The sequence below is a fragment of the Calypte anna genome, chromosome 1, assembly GCF_003957555.1.
Source record: "Calypte anna isolate BGI_N300 chromosome 1, bCalAnn1_v1.p, whole genome shotgun sequence".
Classification (NCBI taxonomy): Eukaryota; Metazoa; Chordata; class Aves; order Apodiformes; family Trochilidae; genus Calypte; species Calypte anna.
In genome coordinates this window covers 39,352,303-39,372,576 of record NC_044244.1, presented here as the reverse complement: position 1 = coordinate 39,372,576, position 20,274 = coordinate 39,352,303, and the positions used below count along the sequence as shown (strand labels likewise).

General features: G+C 41.8%; 1 protein-coding gene across 1 annotated transcript in view; it reads left to right on the top strand.

The window, feature by feature from the left end:
* Positions 1–11,527: 11,527 nt before the first annotated feature.
* Positions 11,528–20,274, top strand: part of ATXN10 (ataxin 10) — a 93,510-nt gene continuing 84,763 nt past the window's right edge. Inside the window, exons 1-2 of the mRNA XM_030457806.1 lie at positions 11,528–11,681; positions 17,444–17,635. Coding sequence (XP_030313666.1) covers positions 11,560–11,681; positions 17,444–17,635 — 314 coding nt within the window. The 5' untranslated portion in view covers positions 11,528–11,559. The remainder of the gene's footprint in view (positions 11,682–17,443; positions 17,636–20,274) is intronic.

The window sequence follows — 20,274 nt, the reverse complement described above, 5'->3', positions numbered from 1 at the left end:
AGATTAATCCAAAATGGTGTGACAGACAGGTTTGGGGTGTGAAGCAACCCACAGAACCTCTGACTTGTTGGCCATTAGTTTAGATCCCACCTGAGCAGCCAAACTCCCCCAAACAGAGACTCTCCTATTCTTGGGCATCTTTCACAGGGAATCAAGCCTTTCCCACAGCAACCACATCTTACACAAATAACACCTTCCTGCCTGGTAGCTTGCCTGAGATAGACTGGTCCTGCACAAAGCAAACTGGTTCAGTCCCTGTGCCACCAGTGATGCCTGGGGCTGCAGGAAGTGACTGGTGGGTTAGAAGGGAATGGCCCCTGTACACAGTGGTCCTTGTTTTGGCCAGCTTCTAGATGTCCAAGGAACTTCCATTTTCAAAGCCATTTGCTTTCCATCTGTGCTTAGCAGAAGGCTGCTCATCTCCTGGAGTTAAACTCATATAAAATACCCTAATTTTCAGTATAACTGGAGAAAATACTGTTGCTTGAGCTCATTAAGGTCGTTTGACCAAGTGAAAGTCTTTTTTTCACTACACCAGCAAATTAATTCTTTACTTTTTTCACAATATTCCTTGAGTTTGTATCTATGGCACTTAGTATTTGCAGTTCCAGCCTTATAATGTCAGATTAGAATGCAGTTCACTTTCTCTGGTTTTATTCAAACACTACAAAGCTTTTAATGGAAGTAGCCTTCCTACTTGACAATAAAGTATTCATAAGCATTTTTATCCTCACTTCAAAACATGAACAATTTCAGAGGATTCTCTGAGTCAGTTACTATTTTTGGCCAATATCTGAAAAAGATTTTATTTAATCCAGATTAAAATTTTTCACAAAATAGCATAAACCAAAATGTAGAAAGCTTTGATCAGCTCCAAGATTGATAAGATTTATAGATTATTAAAAAGTGGGCATAGTCTGATTGGGGTTTTTTGCTGTTGAAATAGACAACACTTCTATATATTTAACGTTAGCAAGAGCTAACTGAGTGTCCCTGCGAATCTCCTCTAAGTGAATTATTAAGAAGGCAAAGGTAGAAGCATTGAGAAACTGCAGTTAATATGTTTCCCTGATACATTCCTCAGTCATTTACACATTCTCTTTTTGTTTAATCATTAAATTAGTCAACCTTTTCTGCTTCACGTGACTCTAACTTATATTGTTGTGTAGAGATCACAGCCATTTTTTCTCTTAGAAAACTTGCAGTGATTAACAAGATGATTTTATAAATCAAAGGAAAAAAATCAAGAAGAGAGTTTTATCTTTATATAAGCAGGCTGGCTTCACTTCTTTTTAGAAGTTTTTCCCTTTACTTCTGTTGAGGAAACAATCTACCTACCCAGTTCATGGTGAAGTCCTCTTCATAAGATTCTTAAATGCAAAAGACTAGTAGGATGGGGCTTTTAAGAGAGATTCTTGGACAGAGTGTCTGTAGAGAATGAAATACAACTTTAAAAAGGCCCCTTTTTAAAGGGGCCTTTAAACTTTAAAACAACTTTAAAAAGATGGTATTTTTGAGAAGCTTGGCATGAGGAAGGAAGTCGGAAGCTGCTTTCAGCCCAACTCTTTCTGTGCTGGAGGTCAATGAGTGATGAGATTATGCATCAAGTAAATAATATCGAGTAATAAACTTTGAAACTCCTCTGAAGCTTTAAGATCACATTTACTTCTTTAATTTCTTCTCCATCAGTCTGAATAAATCTTAATTTAAAAAGTAAATCAACATCTGGAACAAAGATATATTTGTCATGTAAACCACAGTGCTCAGCAATTCTTCTATCCGTTTCTGGCATTAGCAGGTTGCTGCAGGTTAGTGTGTGGCTCTGGTTGTGCTTTACTTGCTCAGGGGACAAACTCTGTAGGGTTTTCTCCATCCACCTCTTCTTCGGAAAAATTTTCCCTGGACCTACTTCTTCAGAATTTTTCATTGATAGGCATCTTCCCACCCTGTGCTCAAGCAGGTGTGGGCAGCCCCAGGCTGGCCTGTGTCAGGAGGAGACAGGGATGTGGATGGTATTTTCTAGTTCTAGGAGCTGCCTATGGCATGATTGGGGTCTAGTTTGGGGTAGGTCCACTGTAATTCTGGCCATGACATAGCAGTACATCAGGCAGCACCAAGGTTTATGTTGCTTTCCAGCTCTGACCTGGCTCCCTAGAATCCCCTGTCCTCTCATGTTTTGCAGCATGACACCAGCCTGCAGCCACCACGTTCACCTGGATCAGCGCCCTGAGCTGGGTCATTGGCCATCACCACCAGCACAGGAGGGAGTCACCAGACAATTTCATGGCAGATGATTTAAGTAACCTCTGTCTTCTGAGAGGAAAGGCATGGTCTCCCACAGGGTATCTACTGCTCTTTCTCCCATCCTTGTTGACCTGCCAGGGAATGCCACAGAGTAGAAGCAGGGGGGCTGTGAGGCTCATTGGCAACCTCTTCTTGGCACCAAGGGCTGAAGGGGCCCTGAATGGTAGGAAGGGATGAAATATGCCTCAGTTAATGATACTCCAGTAGAATACCAACATATCAGAGCAGAGTTGCATTGCTCTTGTTTAAGGAATACAGGAGAGGCCAGGCTGTTAAGAACCAAGTTATCCTCTGAAATCAGGAGAGGAATTTCTTAGACTTTTTAGGGCACATCAACATGCATTGATATGAGAGTGTAAAAGCAGCCCAACTCGTTAAGTCTGAGAACACTGTTAAACAATGAACACAGTGGCTGAATCTGCTATTATGTTTAAATCTCAGCTATCATTATTGGGATGGGAGCGTGGTGGAAGAAAGACAAAAATGGCCCCTTCAGTCATTATTTCTTCCTTTACAAACAATGGGGGGAAAAGGGAAAAGTGCTCTGATGAGAACCTGTATTATTTTCCTTAAGAGGGTGTACTTTAGATGGAGAATAAGCTAAACTTTGTAAGATATTTGGGTTACTAGGGTAACAATGCAATGTTTTGAATAAAAAAGCAAATAGATGTATAAGCCCAAAGTAAATCATTAATGTGCATCAGTACTTTTAAGATGGGTTTAAGCGACTTATATATTGTAGTCTCTCTTTATTTAATATTTCAAAAGTGTTCTTTGATTTAAAAGCAAACACTTAATAGACCTCTTTTCAGACAATTATGCTCCCTTTTCTACAAAGCACTCTGGTTATTGATGCCATCTAATAGAACAAACACACAAACTTGATGGAGTCAAACATAACAGGGGGGCCTTGATACTTTTAGACACTTAAACACAGACATTATTTTAAGGTTTTGAATCATCCTAAGAATGCTCAATTTTTTGCATACTTGCATTGCCTGAATTATGGTTTACTCAGTCAATTCACATTATACTTTTTAATTGCAGTGAATAACTTTTGGTTACAGTGTTTTTTAACATTCTTTCTATAACAAGAAATTAAAAAACAGCTTGGGACTGGGCATAACTCTTTCCCAATCAATTTTTATCTTCTTATTCATACCATTTTCCTTTTTTATACAATTAATTCAGTCCAGAAGACCCACTTATAACTGCTTGATTTGTAGCTCCAAAAGTAAGGTAAACACTGCATTCATGAGTCCAACAGAGACAAAAAATTCTTCTCCGATACAGGAGGTGTTAAATCTGTAGTAATGTATTCGATGCTGGAGTTTTTACAGTTCATAATATACAAAAATAATTCCTTCTGAATTTAAGGAGTGTTTATTCCCTGGATTATTTTTGGAAGCTCCTATTTGCTGTTTGTGTCCCTTCTGTATCGAAACATAAGTGACAGCGAGGTTGCAAGCAGCTTCTGTTGCAGGTCTGAAGAACATGGGTATATAAGAACCCCTCTGGTTTCTGCAGCTTTATTAATGGTCCAGCAAAACATACATTTTCTTAACTCTTTTAGACCATCATGACTAAACCTAATTCCTGCTACTTCCAGATGCAGAGGACCGCCTGCTACTGGAGCAAGAGGTTTCCCTGAGAAAGAGCAACATCCGGACCCTTCTTTCCCAAGTCATCCTGCTGACCTTGCCATGAAGTGATGTGTAAGTATAGAGAAGAGTAGTGGGAGAGCAGCTGCACAGCTAAGGCACGGCACAAGGAGGAGGAGAAGGGGGAACTCCATTGACCTTCCCTAGGAAGCTCCCAGATGGATGATGGTGCCACACCACATCACTGCTGACAGGTCCCTGAGCAGATTCCTTCCATGGGTAATTAGCCATCATGAAGCATGAATGGACTAGTTTTCTATCAGGAGGCTGAATTTCAGCTGACAAATTAGACAGATTCCCTGAGGCCAGAGTTATGCAGCTTTGCCAGTCTCACTAAAAATGTGATTTATAATAGATTCCTCAGTGCAGGCACTCCTTGCTTCAGGAATGAAGGTGCACACCAAGCTCAGACTCTTCGTCTACCATGATGGCCTTAACCTTTTTCCTCTGCTAGGAAAAACTAATTCTGTAACTTGTTTTTTATTTACCAAATGACTCCTCTTTTGCCCAACTGAGGGTGGCAATGCTGGAAGACTGCATTCCATATTCAGAAGTCAAGTGTGCACAGGTTTAAAGAACATTAGTAAGGGGATCTTAGCTTGAAAATTTATATTGGATGTAGGTGGACAGAAATTCCAGCTGTAAAAACAACTAACCAGATTTTGGCTAAGGTATGTCCCAGGCTTTCAATGACACTGGTGCAAAATAGAAGCAGGAGAGCAGAGACTGTGGCCCACAGAGTTCAGGCCTCTTATCTTGCACTGATTACATAAGAAATATCTCACCCTGCTGTCAGTCCTGCAACTTCCCTGGCACAGGGGTGATGAACAACATGAATCCCAATGCCTGTTATTTCTGAGCATAACCCCCACTGAGTCCCAGGGGTCTGATGAGCCTGTCATGACAATTCACCCAGCAGGCAAGGATGGCTATTTCATCTGTGTGGGGTGAGAACAGGTAAAAGACCAAAACGAAGTCGAGCAGACATGAATGCCATATTCTACTGTATCCCCCTTCTATTCCTTCCTCTAAATAAGAACACACAGAAAGAGAGACAAACAAGATGTTTTCCCAAGACTAATTTGAAGACCCTGGGAAGAATCCCAGACAACAAAAATGATGGGCAAGGAGAAAGCAAGAAATGCCCCCCTAATGCAGGAGGGGATTTAGATTAACATAATCCAAGATGCAGTGCTTGCCAACTAAGTCTCCACCTCCAACTTCACCACTGTTTTCTGCTTATTTACCCCTCCAGTGAAACCAGTGTTTGTATTCAGTATCAGCACTTGCTCAGATCAAAAAGCAGGCTTGCCCATCCCTGACAGTGTCTTTAACATGTCTGTGTTTGCACGGTTTTAATAGTTAATATTTATTTTAATAATTAATTTGTATTACTTAATAGCTTCATACAGTGTTATTGAGGTACCTGGCATATCCAGAGGGTGGTAAAAAGTGTGGGGAGAGGCTTGTAAAACCCATGTAGTCTGGGGCTAGTTCATGTGTGGCAGACAGATGCAGTCACAGTGGGCTGATTTTGTGTTTTTAGAGCTTAAGGAGGACACTGCACAGGTGAACAGGTGGACACCCCTCTCCTTCAAAATTTGTTTTTATCTCCATGTGAGCTGGGAAATTTATATCTCCATAGCATTATTACTCCCAGCCACTAAAGAGTGTGGGGTTTTTTAATTTAAAAAAATCAGAATCTTGCCATATAAATACAAATAATGACTTCTGCAGAGACCGAATCTTATAATCAGCACATGCAGAAGGAAACATCTAATTTCATTTATATTTGTGGCTGCTTAAGGAAGTTAAGATAGTGATTTTAAAAAATAATAATCTAGATATCATGTAACCTAAGCCTACTGACATGCTCGTGGGAAAAAAACAAATAAAACATGAATGGAACAAAGCTTCCCTTTGGATATGTAATTAGATGGACTTTTTGGACAGCTACATACTGGTTTAAAAAAAAAGATTATTTTCTTTATTTCAGGTCCACAGGTATGACAGCAACGTTTCATCCGATATTTCTCTGATGTGTTAAACTTTTGAAGTTAATAGGCAGTAAAATATCCTAATCTCCACTAATCTTCTGAATATTAATTAATATTGATATCAATATTTGTCCCCTTTTGTAAATTTTAGGTGGCATGTTTCTTTCAAATGAATATAAAGCTGGAGTAGGACAATTCCAAGAAAATAAGACCTGAGATTTTTAACTAGATCTGCCTTCGTTTTGTAGTATTATATCAAAATTAATAATCACTAATTTTAACTATTCTTTCCTCATTAGTATTAAACTGCTCCTAGAGTTGCAAAAATTAACAAAAAACTAAAACGATTCTGGAGAACTGAAGTTTTAACACATTATTTCCCAGTTCTGTATCTGTCAGTCAAACAGCTCCCTCTATGTAATAGGATATATTTTGTCTTTAGAGAGAGAGACAATGTATGTGGCAACTTTGGAGTTACCAATAGCAGCTTCTAAAATAGTATTTATTAAGGTGACATAAGACTGGCTTTCATAAATGCTCTGAAACCAAACTCTGTAGGTATTCGTTTCCTAGGTATTTGTTTCCTAACACTTAAGATACAAATCCTATAAGGGGCCTTGTCAATAAAGCTTATCTGCTGACACAGCATCTCAAGTTCAGAAACTTTTCAAGTGTTGTTTTTATGTGATTTAGTTAGCTCCTGATCTTATTTCAGTGTAGGCTAAAGGAAACACTGTGAATTTACTTATAATCTCATGCAATTTAAGTTTACAATAAAGAGCTATAGATTCAGTCATGAAATTATTTTATATTTCTCAAATGGAATGAAGAAACTAAACAAACTGAGCATCTGTGGGGAATAATGTAGACTCAGTATAGTCATTCAGAGATGATTTTAGGTTTTGCAGCCCATTAATTTACCTCCACTAGATGTCAGTCTGTGGACAGAGCTGAAAGGGTTTATCCCTATTTCACGGGAGCCCGAACAGGATCACAGCTACAAGCCTTCACTTTACCAGCAGTAACCCAAACCAGGAGATACTTTGAGTCACTATATTGTTTTTTCTTGTTCTTTGCTCTTTTAGCCCCTGTCTTTTCCCTCCAGCAAATTTCTCAACACTGACAAGGTCCACCGATGCTGATAAATGGGAGCAGTGCTGAGTAACGCAGAATTCCCTGTGGGCTTTTCCCTTCACTCATCCATTCATAAGGGGCCACCTTGACACATCTACTCAGAAGGACTACTTCTCTTGTGAGTTCCTCAAAAATACTTCAGTGCATGCCTTTTTATTCCTTGACAGTGACCAGGTGGTGAGGAGCTTTTTGGTTCTGTTCCTTAGGAGGGATATTTATTTTTATTTTCTGGAAGATATGATTTCAGAAAGTATTCTCAACACTTCAGTTGCATGTTTCTAAGAAAGCAGAAGGAACCAGGTTTGACTGCAGGCTTAACAGATGAATAATTCCCCAAGTGGCAGAATCAGGATAATATTTCCAGCCCCGAACACAGGATTTTGGAGGATTTTGTGAACAGATGCTAGCTGTTGGCTTCTGCAGCCCCCAAAAGGTAATTTACCAGTATGCAGCCCTGTAAACATGATGCAAGCCCAGCACATTTGGTTTAATCTGCTTGTGGAGAGTGACTACACACTGCATGCATAGGCAGTGAATCTGCTTGAACTCTCTGTCCTGTGACACAGTTACTCCAGGTGTACACAAAAGTGTAGTTTGCTCAGTCTAGAGCACAGGAATGATTTATGAGCACGTATTTAAGAGCAGCTTTCTGGATGCTCAGCTGTCCAGGCTGCTGAAGTCCAGAAAAGCCGCTGCCAGTATCAAAACACAGGAAAAGCCAAGATCTTCACATGAGAGATGAGATCCCTTTGGATTTGTATGGGAAATCTGGATTACATGGCACAACTTTCAAACTTAGCACTCCTCGTGGAAGTATTTTCACATGGGAATCTAGGGCTTAAAATAACACTGGGTAGTTGAAAAGGTCAGAAGAGCAGACTATTAATTGCACACTCTCACCTTCAGAATCCTTCTCAAGAATTCTTTTTTCCTATATAGCCTTAAACAAAATGGTTGTAACTTACTTCAGCTATCCTGTCTCTTGTGCAGCACAATCAGTTTCTGGGTATGCCTTTCAGTAAAGCTGTTTCTCACTGTCACCTTCCCCACATCCATCTTTTCTTCCTCTGTCCCATTATCAGCCTGCCTTGTGGAGAGATGTCTTTCCCTGCTTTGTGTATTGCCTGGAGCATTTCTGTCCTTTCCTACAGACATTAAACTGTAGTGACCAATTTTTTTTTTTTTTCAATCCTGCCACAGTGTTAAACTGTATCATTGTCAACTGACACCTAGAAAGAGGAAAAATGAGTGACTTTGTTAAGGTTTAGTTTTATTTAAATTTTCATAATTCAGTGTACAGGAAAAAGAAAAATGTCACGTTTGGGTCTAACAGAGAGCACAGTGGACTGTATCCCATCTCCTCTACACATCCAGTTCCTACTTTGGCCATGCTCACCTCCCTAGTCATCCCAGTCCATAATTACCCTGGCTCCCACAGAAAAAAGAATGTCACTCCCCATGGGCCAATTTGAGTCCTGGTTTAGTGTATACTGTCCAATAACACAGAACAATTCCCCATGCCTTTTAGAGGTTTCCCTGTCTCTAATATGCCACATGATACGTTTTTATACATGTAAGCAGGTGCAAACACTCATGCAGGTTTGCACCAAGAGAAGAGGACACTCAGTTCTGTAGTGGTGGGTGCTGTGTGCTGCAAGACCCCTTGCTGTGTGCAAGGGACCCTCTTGTGTTGTGCCTGTCAGACACTGGGGTTTTAAGCAGCCAAGCCCGGTTTACAATGCTGCTCCTGCTCCTGAGGGCTGCAGCCCCCCCACTCCCAGGGCTGACATGTACTCTACTGCTGTGTAAGGCAGTCTTCATGTCCTTTACCCACAGAAAACTGCTGCACACTGTAAGTTAATGTACACATAACCTCCTTCAATTTAGCACTTTCAATGATTCAGCTGCATTTCCTGCCATGCCAGACCCAAACCCAACACTAAATTCTACACAGCATAAATCAACTGGTACGTAACTGAAGTGAAATTCATGTACCATGAAATCCCCCAGTTTATGAAGGAACTAGACTCTGGGTATCAGATAACCTAAGCTGTAACCTCTCTCTGATCCAGATGAATAGGGCAAGGATTGTGTCCTTCCATACACTTGTGCAGTTGCCCAACATGAGAATGATAATGCTGATCCCAGCCAAAACAGTCCACGTAGACGTGGCATAAAAACTTTGTGAAGGGCAGACGACAGTTATGAAATTCCTCATTCACTCTGGAAATTGGACTGCATCTAACAAATGAGGCAAGAGCATTGCAGTGACTCTGAGCCTGATGACTGCACAGTGGACAGCATTTCATCCCTATTTACATCTTGGAAGACACCATTTATTCCTGTGTCAAACTGCGAGCACTTTGAACCTCTCCTCTAGGACCCTGCAGGCTTTCTTTTCAGATAGAATTATTCCTTTCTTAAGAAAAATTAAATTTACTTTTGTTATTACATAACACAGAAGTGACATATACATCTCAACATCAAATGCAACCAATCTTTTATGGCCCTTGGACACATGTGTAGCATCTCATCTGCAGCCAAGTAACCTCTCCAGTTGTTGTCTTGGGACTGTAATAGCTATTTCTGCAATTAAGACAATCTGCAGTATCCATTTCGTATGTATTCATCATTGCTCTTGAATACCTCAAAAAAAACATAGAAGCTGTATTGTGTTCTACTTCTGCTACTTAAGAAGGTGGTGCTATCTCCTCTCAGATGTGCTCTTCCTTGTCTAAACAAAGGTGATCAGTTCCTCAGAGTTCCTCAGAAAATTACTGTAATTTGCCAGGTATAAGAGGGAAACTGAGGACTGGCATGAGGGTGCAGTGTACCCCACAGCTTAGAGAATCCACCATGGGACCCAATGCAACCCAGCAACAAAGGCTAATCAAAAGCACTTTCCCAAGGGCATCAATCAATTTCACTGGATCCTATTAAACACTAGACCAAAAATAAAAGCTTTGGTCTATAGCTTCAAAGCTCTCTGGCCCAAGCCATACTTAATCTAACACAGGCCCAAAATAAGAAAACTAATATTTATGCTGGAAATATAAAATGCTGCAGGATTTGCCTCTTTAGCATAAAGTAACTTTTTCCAGAGCTGAAATTTCATCTTCTGATGGAAGTTGCCTCCAATAAAAAAAAAACAAACACTTGTATACATCCTGTGATTAAACGAGTGGCCATCTATAAACATTTGAGATGTGAGGGATTCTTTGACCTGCTTTGCTTCAGTGTTTGCTGAAATGGGGCAAATGTCTCCCTCCAGAGTCTCAGCTGTGACAGGTCTTTCTCCGTGTCCAGTTTCAAACACTGGTCTCAAGACCATCCTCAAGAAACTGCTCCACCTCTGAATTTGGTGCAGAATTCTAAAAAATAGGTTCTGTATAATTTGATTTTCACATAGGGTCATCAGGTCTAGGTGGATAGTTTGTTTCCAAAAAAGGTGTGTGTTTGTCAGGTGCGTCAGGGATAGCTGTGGGACGGCAGCAAGTTACCTTCAGCTATCTTTTTAAAATTAGTTTAGTTCCAACTAATGAGGCTTCCTGTAGCATCTGCCCACAAACTTTTTGTCCATGGGCATCTTTTTTCCTCTCAATGTATGTTACCTTTTTGTATTTTAACCACTTGGAGGCAGGCATCTCCAAAAGCAGGTGGGACAAGTGCAAGGACCAGTGGGGATGATGCACTGCCAGCCTCTACCCTGCTCCTTGAGGCGTGACCCTCAAGGGGATGGAGCTGAAATGGAAAGCTGTCAAAGACTCACAGAATGTTAGGTGTTGGGAGGGACCTCTGGAGATCATCAAGACAACCACCCTGCCAGGGGAGGTTTATCTAAAGCAGGTTTAGAGATAGCACATAGGCAGGTTTTGAGTGTCTCCAGAGGCAGAGTCTCCCACCATCTCCCAGGGCAGCCTCTTCCAGTGCTCTGCTACCCTCAAACCAAGGAAGCTATTAGTAGAACTCCCTGTACTCAAGTTTTTGCATGTTACCACCCTGTGTTTAGAAGCATCGGCAAGAGCCCCCTCATTCTTCTCCAGACTAGAAAGACCCAAGTCCCTCATCCTTTCCTCATAAAAGCTATGTCCTCTTCCCCTGACCATCTCCATAGCCCTTTGCTCTACCCTCTCTAGCAGCTCCCTGCCCTTCTTGAACCCCAGAGCCGGACACAGTTCTCAGATGCAACCTCACCAGCCCGGAGCAGAAGGGAAAATCAACCACAGTTAACCCCGCGGGGGTGTCCCCACAGCTCATTCATCACTGGGGGTGGGGGGGAAAGTCAAGGTTAACGCCCCGTAGACCTAAGCGGGACGCGGCCCCAGCCACCTCCTGGGGCGGCCATTTTACCGCCGAGCCCCGGCACAGCCCTGCTGGGCCCCGCGCACCGCCCGTCACCCGCGGCCGCCGCCATTTCCGAGCGGGGAGGGCGGGGCGGGGCTGGGCCGGGGCAGGCGACGGCGATGGCGACGGAGGGGCTGCCGGCTGCGGCGGAGAGGCTGGGTCGCGCCGTGAGGGCGACGCCGGTGGAGCGACTGGAAAGCGTGCGAACCATGGCCGGCCTGTTCCGGGAAGCGCAGCTCAGGTAGCGGGGAGGAGGGGCTGCCTGCAGCCACGTGGGCCGGGGGAGGGAGGTCCGTCCGGCCGCGGGAAGCCGCGGTGCCGCCGGGTCTGGGTGGGCCCTACAGCGCTGAGGGGGCAGCGTAGGGGAAGGCAGGGCTCACTGTCGAACTCTGGGGCACCGTCCTGCCCTTGTGATTGGGAAGGAGGTCTCGGTGCTCACAGAGGAGCGGCTGAGTGCCTCCGCATCGCGCTGTGAGGTCGGCGCTCCGGGGTTTTTTCGTGTGGGAGCCGGGAGTCCCCTGAGGGGCCGAGACCAGTGGCGTGCCCTGTCCCTGCTCCCTTGCATTCCCTGGGGGTCCTATGGGCAGCTGGCAGTCGGCTCACGTCCCTGAGCCTGTGGCAGACCAAGGGCAGGGAGAAAAGCTTCGTGTGACTGGGTCACCTCAGGCTCTGCCACGGGAGTGGGTGCTGGTGGGGGGCAAAAAAGCCACGGTGAGCCCAGCAGGGCAGGCAGAAGTGAGTAAGGGGGGAGTGTGTGAGGTCCTGCTGGGTTACAGATGGGTGCCCAGGTAAAGGCAAGGCCTGGGGAGGAGCGTGGTGCTTGTGGGCCTTGGGGATGGGGGGCAGAGGGTGGGCTTGCAGCAGCTTCAGTAGGAGGAAAGGTTGGATGCCCTTTTGTAGCTTTGAGGTAGGCGGAGGGAGAAAGCATGGGGCTACTGAGGAAAGCAAGGGGCTGGTGTGGAGCATTGCCATGCCAGTATGGTTAGGGGGACCTCCACAGTACCACACAGCACTTGGCTTTGGCAGAGGTCAGGCACGCAGAGGGTCAGTTGTGTTGCAGCTTTCAGGAAAGGTTTCCACTCTTTCTGGAAGGTGGGAGGTGGCATGGGTTGGTGTGCAGCTTGTGTTCACTCCTGACAGTAGATATTTGAAGGTTATGATGCCCAAGAAAGAATAAATCAAACTTCTTAACATAATGTTTTGGTGCTGGTTGTACTTTGTGTGGGTTGGTTTTTTTCCCTTTTAAAAATCCTAGTACTCTTGTTGAATTCTCCTTTAAAAGTCAGAGGGTGGGGGAAAGATGTACTTACAAATGTTGTCTGGTGGTCTTTGTGTGCACAGGAGACCTGTTTTTCATCTCAATTTCTTTAGAAAGACAGGAGGATGTGTGCAAATTTTGGGCTTAACATGCTGGTGCTTTTTCTGCCAATTTTTTTGCCTTAAACCTCTGCTACTGTGCTTGACAGAAGAGCATATATTCCCCAAAATAGCCAAATTTTGTCATCCAGGTGGATTGAAAGAGAGATCACATAGTTGCCTTTCCATAAGGGTAAGGCCGTGGTGTTCACTTACATCCTATAGGACATGACACAGAGGATCTGAGAGCAATTTTTGCAGTATTTGTCAGCTGTGTAAAATACTGTTGTTGGTGCTGTTGAATCAGAAGATGCAAGCCAATGGATGTTTGGTATTTGAAGTTGTGATATCCAGTGACAATTCTTTTGTTCTTACGTGATTGTTCAGTGCTTGTGGAATCAAAATAATTTAAAAATGTGTTATAGTGGTCTGGAATTCAGAAACAGATAAGGTAAGAAAAACAATTCCCCAACTGCAAAACTGTGAGGTGGAATTTGGGAGCCTTGAATTACTCTAAACTCTAAACTTCCAGTGCTTTTGAGCAGATTACCTGATTTCTGCATGCTTCTATTACTAATCTAAAAACCAAAGAAAATGGCTCTATTATATTACCTGGAATATTGTGAAGATAATACTTGAATGGCTTTTTAGGGACTTTGCTTTCAGGAATGGAATTCTCTAAGTACCTAGAACATAGATAAGAAATACAGAATTAGAAACTTCTGGATTTTTTGCCTAGTTCCTGACTAATTTAATGATTTTTGAAACCCCGGTTGTACAGAATTACATTAATGTTTTAACTCTATTGTCCAACTAGGATGTTATCTTGTGTAGTTTCTGTTTTTAACAGTCAAGCACTTAAGTCTGACAGGTAGTGACATTAATCTTCCTCTTGGCATGAATACACAAATTCTGACTCCTTGTTTTGACTTCAGAAGAAGTTGTGTGTCTTCCTTGTCTGAGAGCTGGGCTACTCTACCCTTATGCTTCCTTTTGTATTCCTGCTGAATACTTAATGTGGAAACCAAGGACAGGTGGCAGTAGCAAATGGTGAAGGTTCTGTCTTGGGCAACAAAAGATAAGAAACAGAAGTTTGTGGAATAGCCACAGAGTAATTCTGAATGAATGTCAAGGCCTGTTTAAGGCAGAATGAATTTTAATCTGAAAGATACTTTACAGGCTCTTTGCCAGTTTTATAGACTGATACTTAAAGATGAGTGAACAGGTTACAACAAAATTTTTTTTTTCCAAAATACATATTAAGTACTTATAGCTGCTGTTTTTAACTGTATGTGAATCTTTTTTGTACTGCTGGAAAAATATTTTTCTAAAACATGTTGGTAAGCCTTGCTGTGGAACAGTTACCTGAAATCACTCTTGATTTACTTATGGGATGCACCCCAGAATGTTGAGAGAGCTGGCTGATGTTACTGCCTTCCCCCTCTCCATCATTTTCGAAAGATCATTGCCAGCAGGAGAGGTGCCTGAGGACTCAAGGAATGCTCTAATCTTCAAAAAGGGGCAAGAAAGAAGGTCCAGACAATTGCAGACCAGTCAGCCTCACCTCCATCCCTGGAAAAAAGATGGAGCAACTCGTTCTGGAGGTCATCTCTAAGCACACGGAAGAGAAGAAGGGTATCAGAAGTTGTCAGTGTGGGTTTACCAAGGGGAAATCATGCTTGACTAATCTGATATCCTTCTATGATGTTGTGGCTGAATGGGTAGATGCAGGGAGGCCAGTGGATGTAGTCTGCCTTGACCTTAGCAAGGCTTTTGACAGTCTCCCATAACATCTTTGTGAGCAAGCTCAGGAAATGTGGGATAGAAGAATGGAGAGTTAGGTGGATTAAGAACTGGTTACACAATAGAGCCCAAAGAGTGGTGATCAATGGTGCAGAGTCCATCTGGAGACCTGTGACTAGTGGAGCCTCCCAAGGATCAGTGCTGGGTCCAGTCCTGTTCAACATCTTTATCGGTGACCTTGATGATGGGACAGAGGGTCTTCTCAGCAAGTTTGCTGGTGACACAAAGCTGGGAGGACTGGTTGACACCTCAGAAGGCTTTGCTGCCATTGAGAGGGATCTGGACAGGCTGGAGAGCTGGGCAGGGAAAAATTTAATGAATTACAGCAAGGGCAAGTGTATAGTCTTGCATCTGGTAGGAGCAACCCCAGGTACCCGTATAGGTTGGGGACTGAGCTGTTGGAGAGTAGTGAAGGGGAAAGGGACTTGGGGGTGCTGGTGGATGGAAGGATGACCATGAGCCAGCAATGTGCCCTTGTGGCCAAGAAGGTGAGTGGTATCCTGGGGTGCATTAGAGGGGGTGTGGCTGGTAGGTAGAGAGAGGTTCTCTTCCTCCTCTCCTCTGCCCAAGTGAGGCCACATCTGGAATATTGTATCCAGTTTTGGCCCCCTTAGTTCAAGAAGGTCCAGTGCAGAGCGACCAAGATGATGAAGGGAGTGGTAAGTCTCCCTTATGAGGAAAAGCTGAGGGAGTTGGGTCTCTTCAGCTTGGAGGAGAATGAGGGGTGACCTCATTAATGTTTATAAATACATAACGGGAGAGAGACAGGAAGATGGTGTCAGGCTCTTCTCAGTTATGCCCAACGATAGTACAAGAGGCAATGGATATAAGCTTTAGCACAGAAGGTTCCATATAAACACGAGGAGGAAGTTTTTTCACTGTGAGGATGACAGAGCACTGGACCAGACTGCTCAGGGAGGTTGTGGAGTCTCCTTCTCTGCAGACATTCAAAACCCTTCTGGATGTGTTCCTGTGTGACCTTCTGTAGGTGACCCTGCTCTGGCAGGGTGGTTGGACTTGATGGTCTTTTGATGTCCCTTCCAATCCCTAACTTTCTGACTCTGTGTGATTCTATGATTTCTTAATGTTGACTAAATGCTTCCTGCTTTCCTCACAAATTTTAGAATTTTGTTTTTTGTGCAGAAGGATGATTTTAACTAAATATTCTTTTTTGTACAGTCAAATTGCAGTGATGTGTAAATGCTTAAGTACAATAGTGTCATGTAAAATTTCTCTGAATAGAATTCTGCTTTACAAAAGAGCCTTTAAGTAATTCCTTGGGTGTTAGGAATAACTTTCGCTTGTCCACTTAAGGTTTTTGTTGTAGGAAGAAATTTAATTTCTGCCCAGAAGGATCTGTCTTGAGCACATGAATTTCATGCTGTGCTAGAGAGAGATTTGGAGTTCTCTCACTCTTCACCAATACTTAAAAATGCATATTTGCTTCCACATATACAGTGAGGACAGGTACTGAGTTTTTTTTAAATTTTTTTTAATGAGCAGAAGATTGTGCAAGTGTATTGGTCTTGATCGACTCTGAAGTTTTAGAATAAAATGTGTATTTCCTAGAGATCTCATACCTAATGTTGTAGTAATTTAAGGATTCTTGTGTACATGTCTTGGTATATGGACATGTGATCACATGATGAAAGTTAGACAGAATTTTAATTGTGCAGACGTGTGTGCAGCAGAAGACAGGTTATGCTGTATCATCCATTCAAGCTAGATCAAGACATTTTTTAGGTTTTCCTCGAAAAAAAGTTTTCTTTGTGAACATATTTTGTTTGATATTATCTTCAATTTCATTGCACTTTCTTCTGTTCACAGCTTAGGAGATAATTCTCAACCTTATGTCACAGATCCTAACTTTCCTGTTTGATCATGAGTATGATACAAGTCTGCTTAAGGTTCAAGGAAGCTGCATCTGGATTTCCCTTTTTTTGGTCTCTGATAAGAAGCACTGAATGAGCACATTTGATGAGCTTTTCTGTAGCAATGTCATAGACACTCTTTGGTGTGGCTTCTTTTCACCAGCATGTAGTATCAAAGCTGAGTTAACAATGTGTGTAATGTGTTGCCCTCATCTCCTTTCTAAACATAAAATCAGGGGAGAGAGTATGTTAATAGCTGTACTTTGGAAATATTTTGTTTATCTGTGTGCCAGATCATGGGCAGATGTGTGTGTTGATCCTGGGGAACTTGGTGAAGCTACTTAGTGGAGCAGAATCAGTGCTCTCAGCCATTTAAATATTATTTAGCTATGTGCTTATGGTTTTGTAGCATTGTTTCCCTAGGTCATGATAAGTAGTGGCATGGTATTTTTTTTTGTTTGTCTACTTCAGTAGAAAGCCACCCAAAGTTGACTTTCTCCCTTGCCTATGATTCACATCAGAATTATGGCTCCTTCATGACTTGTTCTCCCTCTGTTGAAATTTGTGGTACGTTATTTTATAATGGAGCTGCTGATGCCTCTTTCTTCTGAGGGATCTACTGTGAGGCAGCTACACCATTTTCATTAATTAAATCAATTTCTGATCCCTAAAACAACATTCAATTTCATGTATAATCATGCTAGCTATATACATTAGGGTGACTTTTTGTGTAGTTTTGTTTTTTTTTTAGATTTCAAAGAGCTGTAGAAATGCTAAGGCAACAGAACTCCCTCTCACCTGAAAAAGCTGATGGGATGATTGTGCTTTTTCTGCTTGAAAGACCTTGTATGCTGAGGACAGTGACGGATGAAGAGACATCTTCGGGTTTACAATAAGAGGTGTAACTGGCATAATGTGATGCTTTTAGATACTAGCACTATTGTTTTGTTCACTACAGATTTATTTATTTCAGAGCAATGGCAGAAGAAGGTATATTCCAGAATCTCCTGGAAATCCTGATGGGAGCCTCAAATGAAGTTGAGCTGGCCTACAAGGACTCCTGTGAGCTGGTAGATCTAGACACCTGCCTGCTGCTCATAGCAGAGTGTTTCAGATGTCTGAGGAACGCCTGTGTTGAATGTGCCAAGAACCAGCATGTCATGAGGTATAGTTATGATCCATTTTAACCAATACAGAAATATAACCTTCTGATATGTGTGTGGTTTTATATAGAGATTCTTATTTTACACTGCTGTGTTAGTTGATTTATTAACTGATATTTCCTGCTTGATGCAATCACTTCAAATGAAGTATGCAAGGAATAAAAATAGCTGACATATTTGTAGGTCAGAGGTTGGGGCACTGCTGAATAATAGTGCAAAGTGTTTGTGTCATTAATACAAGTTGATTATGCAAACAATATAAGCCTTCTGGAAGTCTGACTGGAGAACTATTTTTATCTATTTCATTTATTTATTTTCTTTTTATAACATAACAAATCTTTATTATCAGTTACAGGATTAGTATGGCTCTTTCAATGCACATTTAGATGTTTGACGCTCATGGCAAGATATAGCGTGTACAATTTTGCCTGTCAACTCTGACACATACACAGGTAAACTGATATTAATGGATAATAAGAAGTCAGTCTGGCTCCTTAATTTACTTAACCTCTATTTTTTTGCCTGTGTCTGAAGGGGTGCTTGGAATGCAAGCAACTAGTTACTGAAAAACTGGTAGTCTACTTGCTATTTTAAAAAACCAAAACCAAAACAACAACAAACTGGGCCCTCTTCCCCTGTCCTCAAGAACTGAAAACCAAGCAACCAAAAAAAACCCCAATCCCAAAGCCTGTTACAAATTTACTACATCATGAAGAACTATTATGGAGTACAACCTAGTAATTTGTTGTAATTCTTGGCACTTGTCAAATTTGGTTTATTAAAATAAATAAAATTTTGACATGGGACAAAGTCACAACTTCTGTGATGGGGCAGGATTTTGGTAATGCCAAAAAAGTTGCAGGACTTTTCAGGCTCTTACCTTTTTGTTTCTGACAGGACTAGCACTGATGATGATGTTGAGAGTCAAGGAACTGATCTGACAGAAAATGTGTGTGTTTATTTATGAATTTTTGCTGGCTAGGTGTTCAGCCAGACTGTGTTACTTATTGATACCTACTGTAGCTCCATGGTCACTTGTTAACAAAACAGGAGGAACAGACTTGCATGGCTGGGAGTTGGTAGGATTGCCCTTTTCAGTAGCATGACAAATACTACCTAGTTTTTACTTTCAAATGGAATTCAGATGTCCAGCATGCTTCTGAAAAAAATTTGCTTTGCATTGGTTATGCCTGTGCTGCCTACTTGCCCTCACTAGGCAGTTAGTTTAGGAAGCTGATTGCTAATATTTGTACTTTCCTTTAGACTGCAGTGTGTACAACGTTCTGACTATGTTTGCAACAACTGAGGTCTCCTGGGTCACTCATTGGATACTCTTTTGGCTCTCTAGCAGCAGACCAATCTGTGCTCCTTTTTATACCTCAGTGGGTGCTTTGAGCCAACTGTATGTTAGCCATGTGTTTGTGTTGGTTTTAAATAGTTGCAAATGCACAATTTCTGTAGGAGGTGTCTGACCTGGATGATCAGAAGTTGTGACTGGAAGGAAAATTATGTGCCTCTGATGTTGGTTTGAAGTGCAGAACGTTCAGATATTAAAAAAAAAAACTCAGCCCCCAAACTACAAATTGTTTGATCAAAATGAAAACTGATTGTTTCTACGAAAGAATGCAAAAATTTTGAACACATGGATTTTATAACAGCTTTTAAACTATTGGGAAATATGAAGCTTTGTTTTTTCCAGGGTCAGTTTTTCTGCTTTGTGTGCTGTGTTGAAATTTAGGGTCTGACAGAATGTGAAATGTTTTGATTTCAGTAGAATCTATGTATACCTATGTGCGTGTTACACTATTACAAATATATCTTTGGCTCCTCTTCTGTGTTATAACTTAATGGGAAAAGGTGTATGTTTGCTTTGTAAACATACACAGAAGAGAATGAAGCAGCATTCATATGTGATGGTAAGATATTTTTAAGTAACTCATGCGTGAGTGTGTGTGGTTGGTAGAGATGGTATTACTGTGTTCTGAAGTTTCAGCTGCCCTGACTTGGCTGATCTCTTCACAAAAAGTTTGATTGCTAAAGTACTATTGAGTTTAAAGCAGAAATCTTAATCTGTTTTTACTGTATTTTTTACTTTAGTTTTATACTCCTGTTGCATGCTCATCCTGGTATGTCTGTTTTCTACCTCCAAAATTGCTGATCTTTGGCAGTAGAATTATTTTGGTGCTTTTGTTTCCAAAGGGCTTCACTTCAGATATTTATTCTCACTATCACCATGGGTTTTTATGTCTCAAAGTGTTCAAGGTCAGGTTGGATGGGGCTTTTAACTACCTAGTCTGGTGGAAGGCCTGGTCCCAAGGCAGCTGGATTGGACTAGATGATCTTTAAAGCTCCCTCCAACCCAAAACAGTCTGAGATTCTCCCTATGATTCCTTTTTACTGGGGAAAGGATAAATGACTTCTTGAGCTGCTTTGTTTGCCTCTGAGAGTTTTGTGTGCTTCCCTTTGAACTGGCTCTTGTTTGCTTGATGAAAGTGACCAATTGCTTCATTGGTATTTAAAATCCTCAAAGTTTATTACCAAGTAAGGTGCATTTACACTTGCCCTGAACACTTAAACTTCCAAGAAAGCAAAGTTTTTGCACAAGTAATGGTGTTTAAATCGCAGGAATAACGTGCTAATT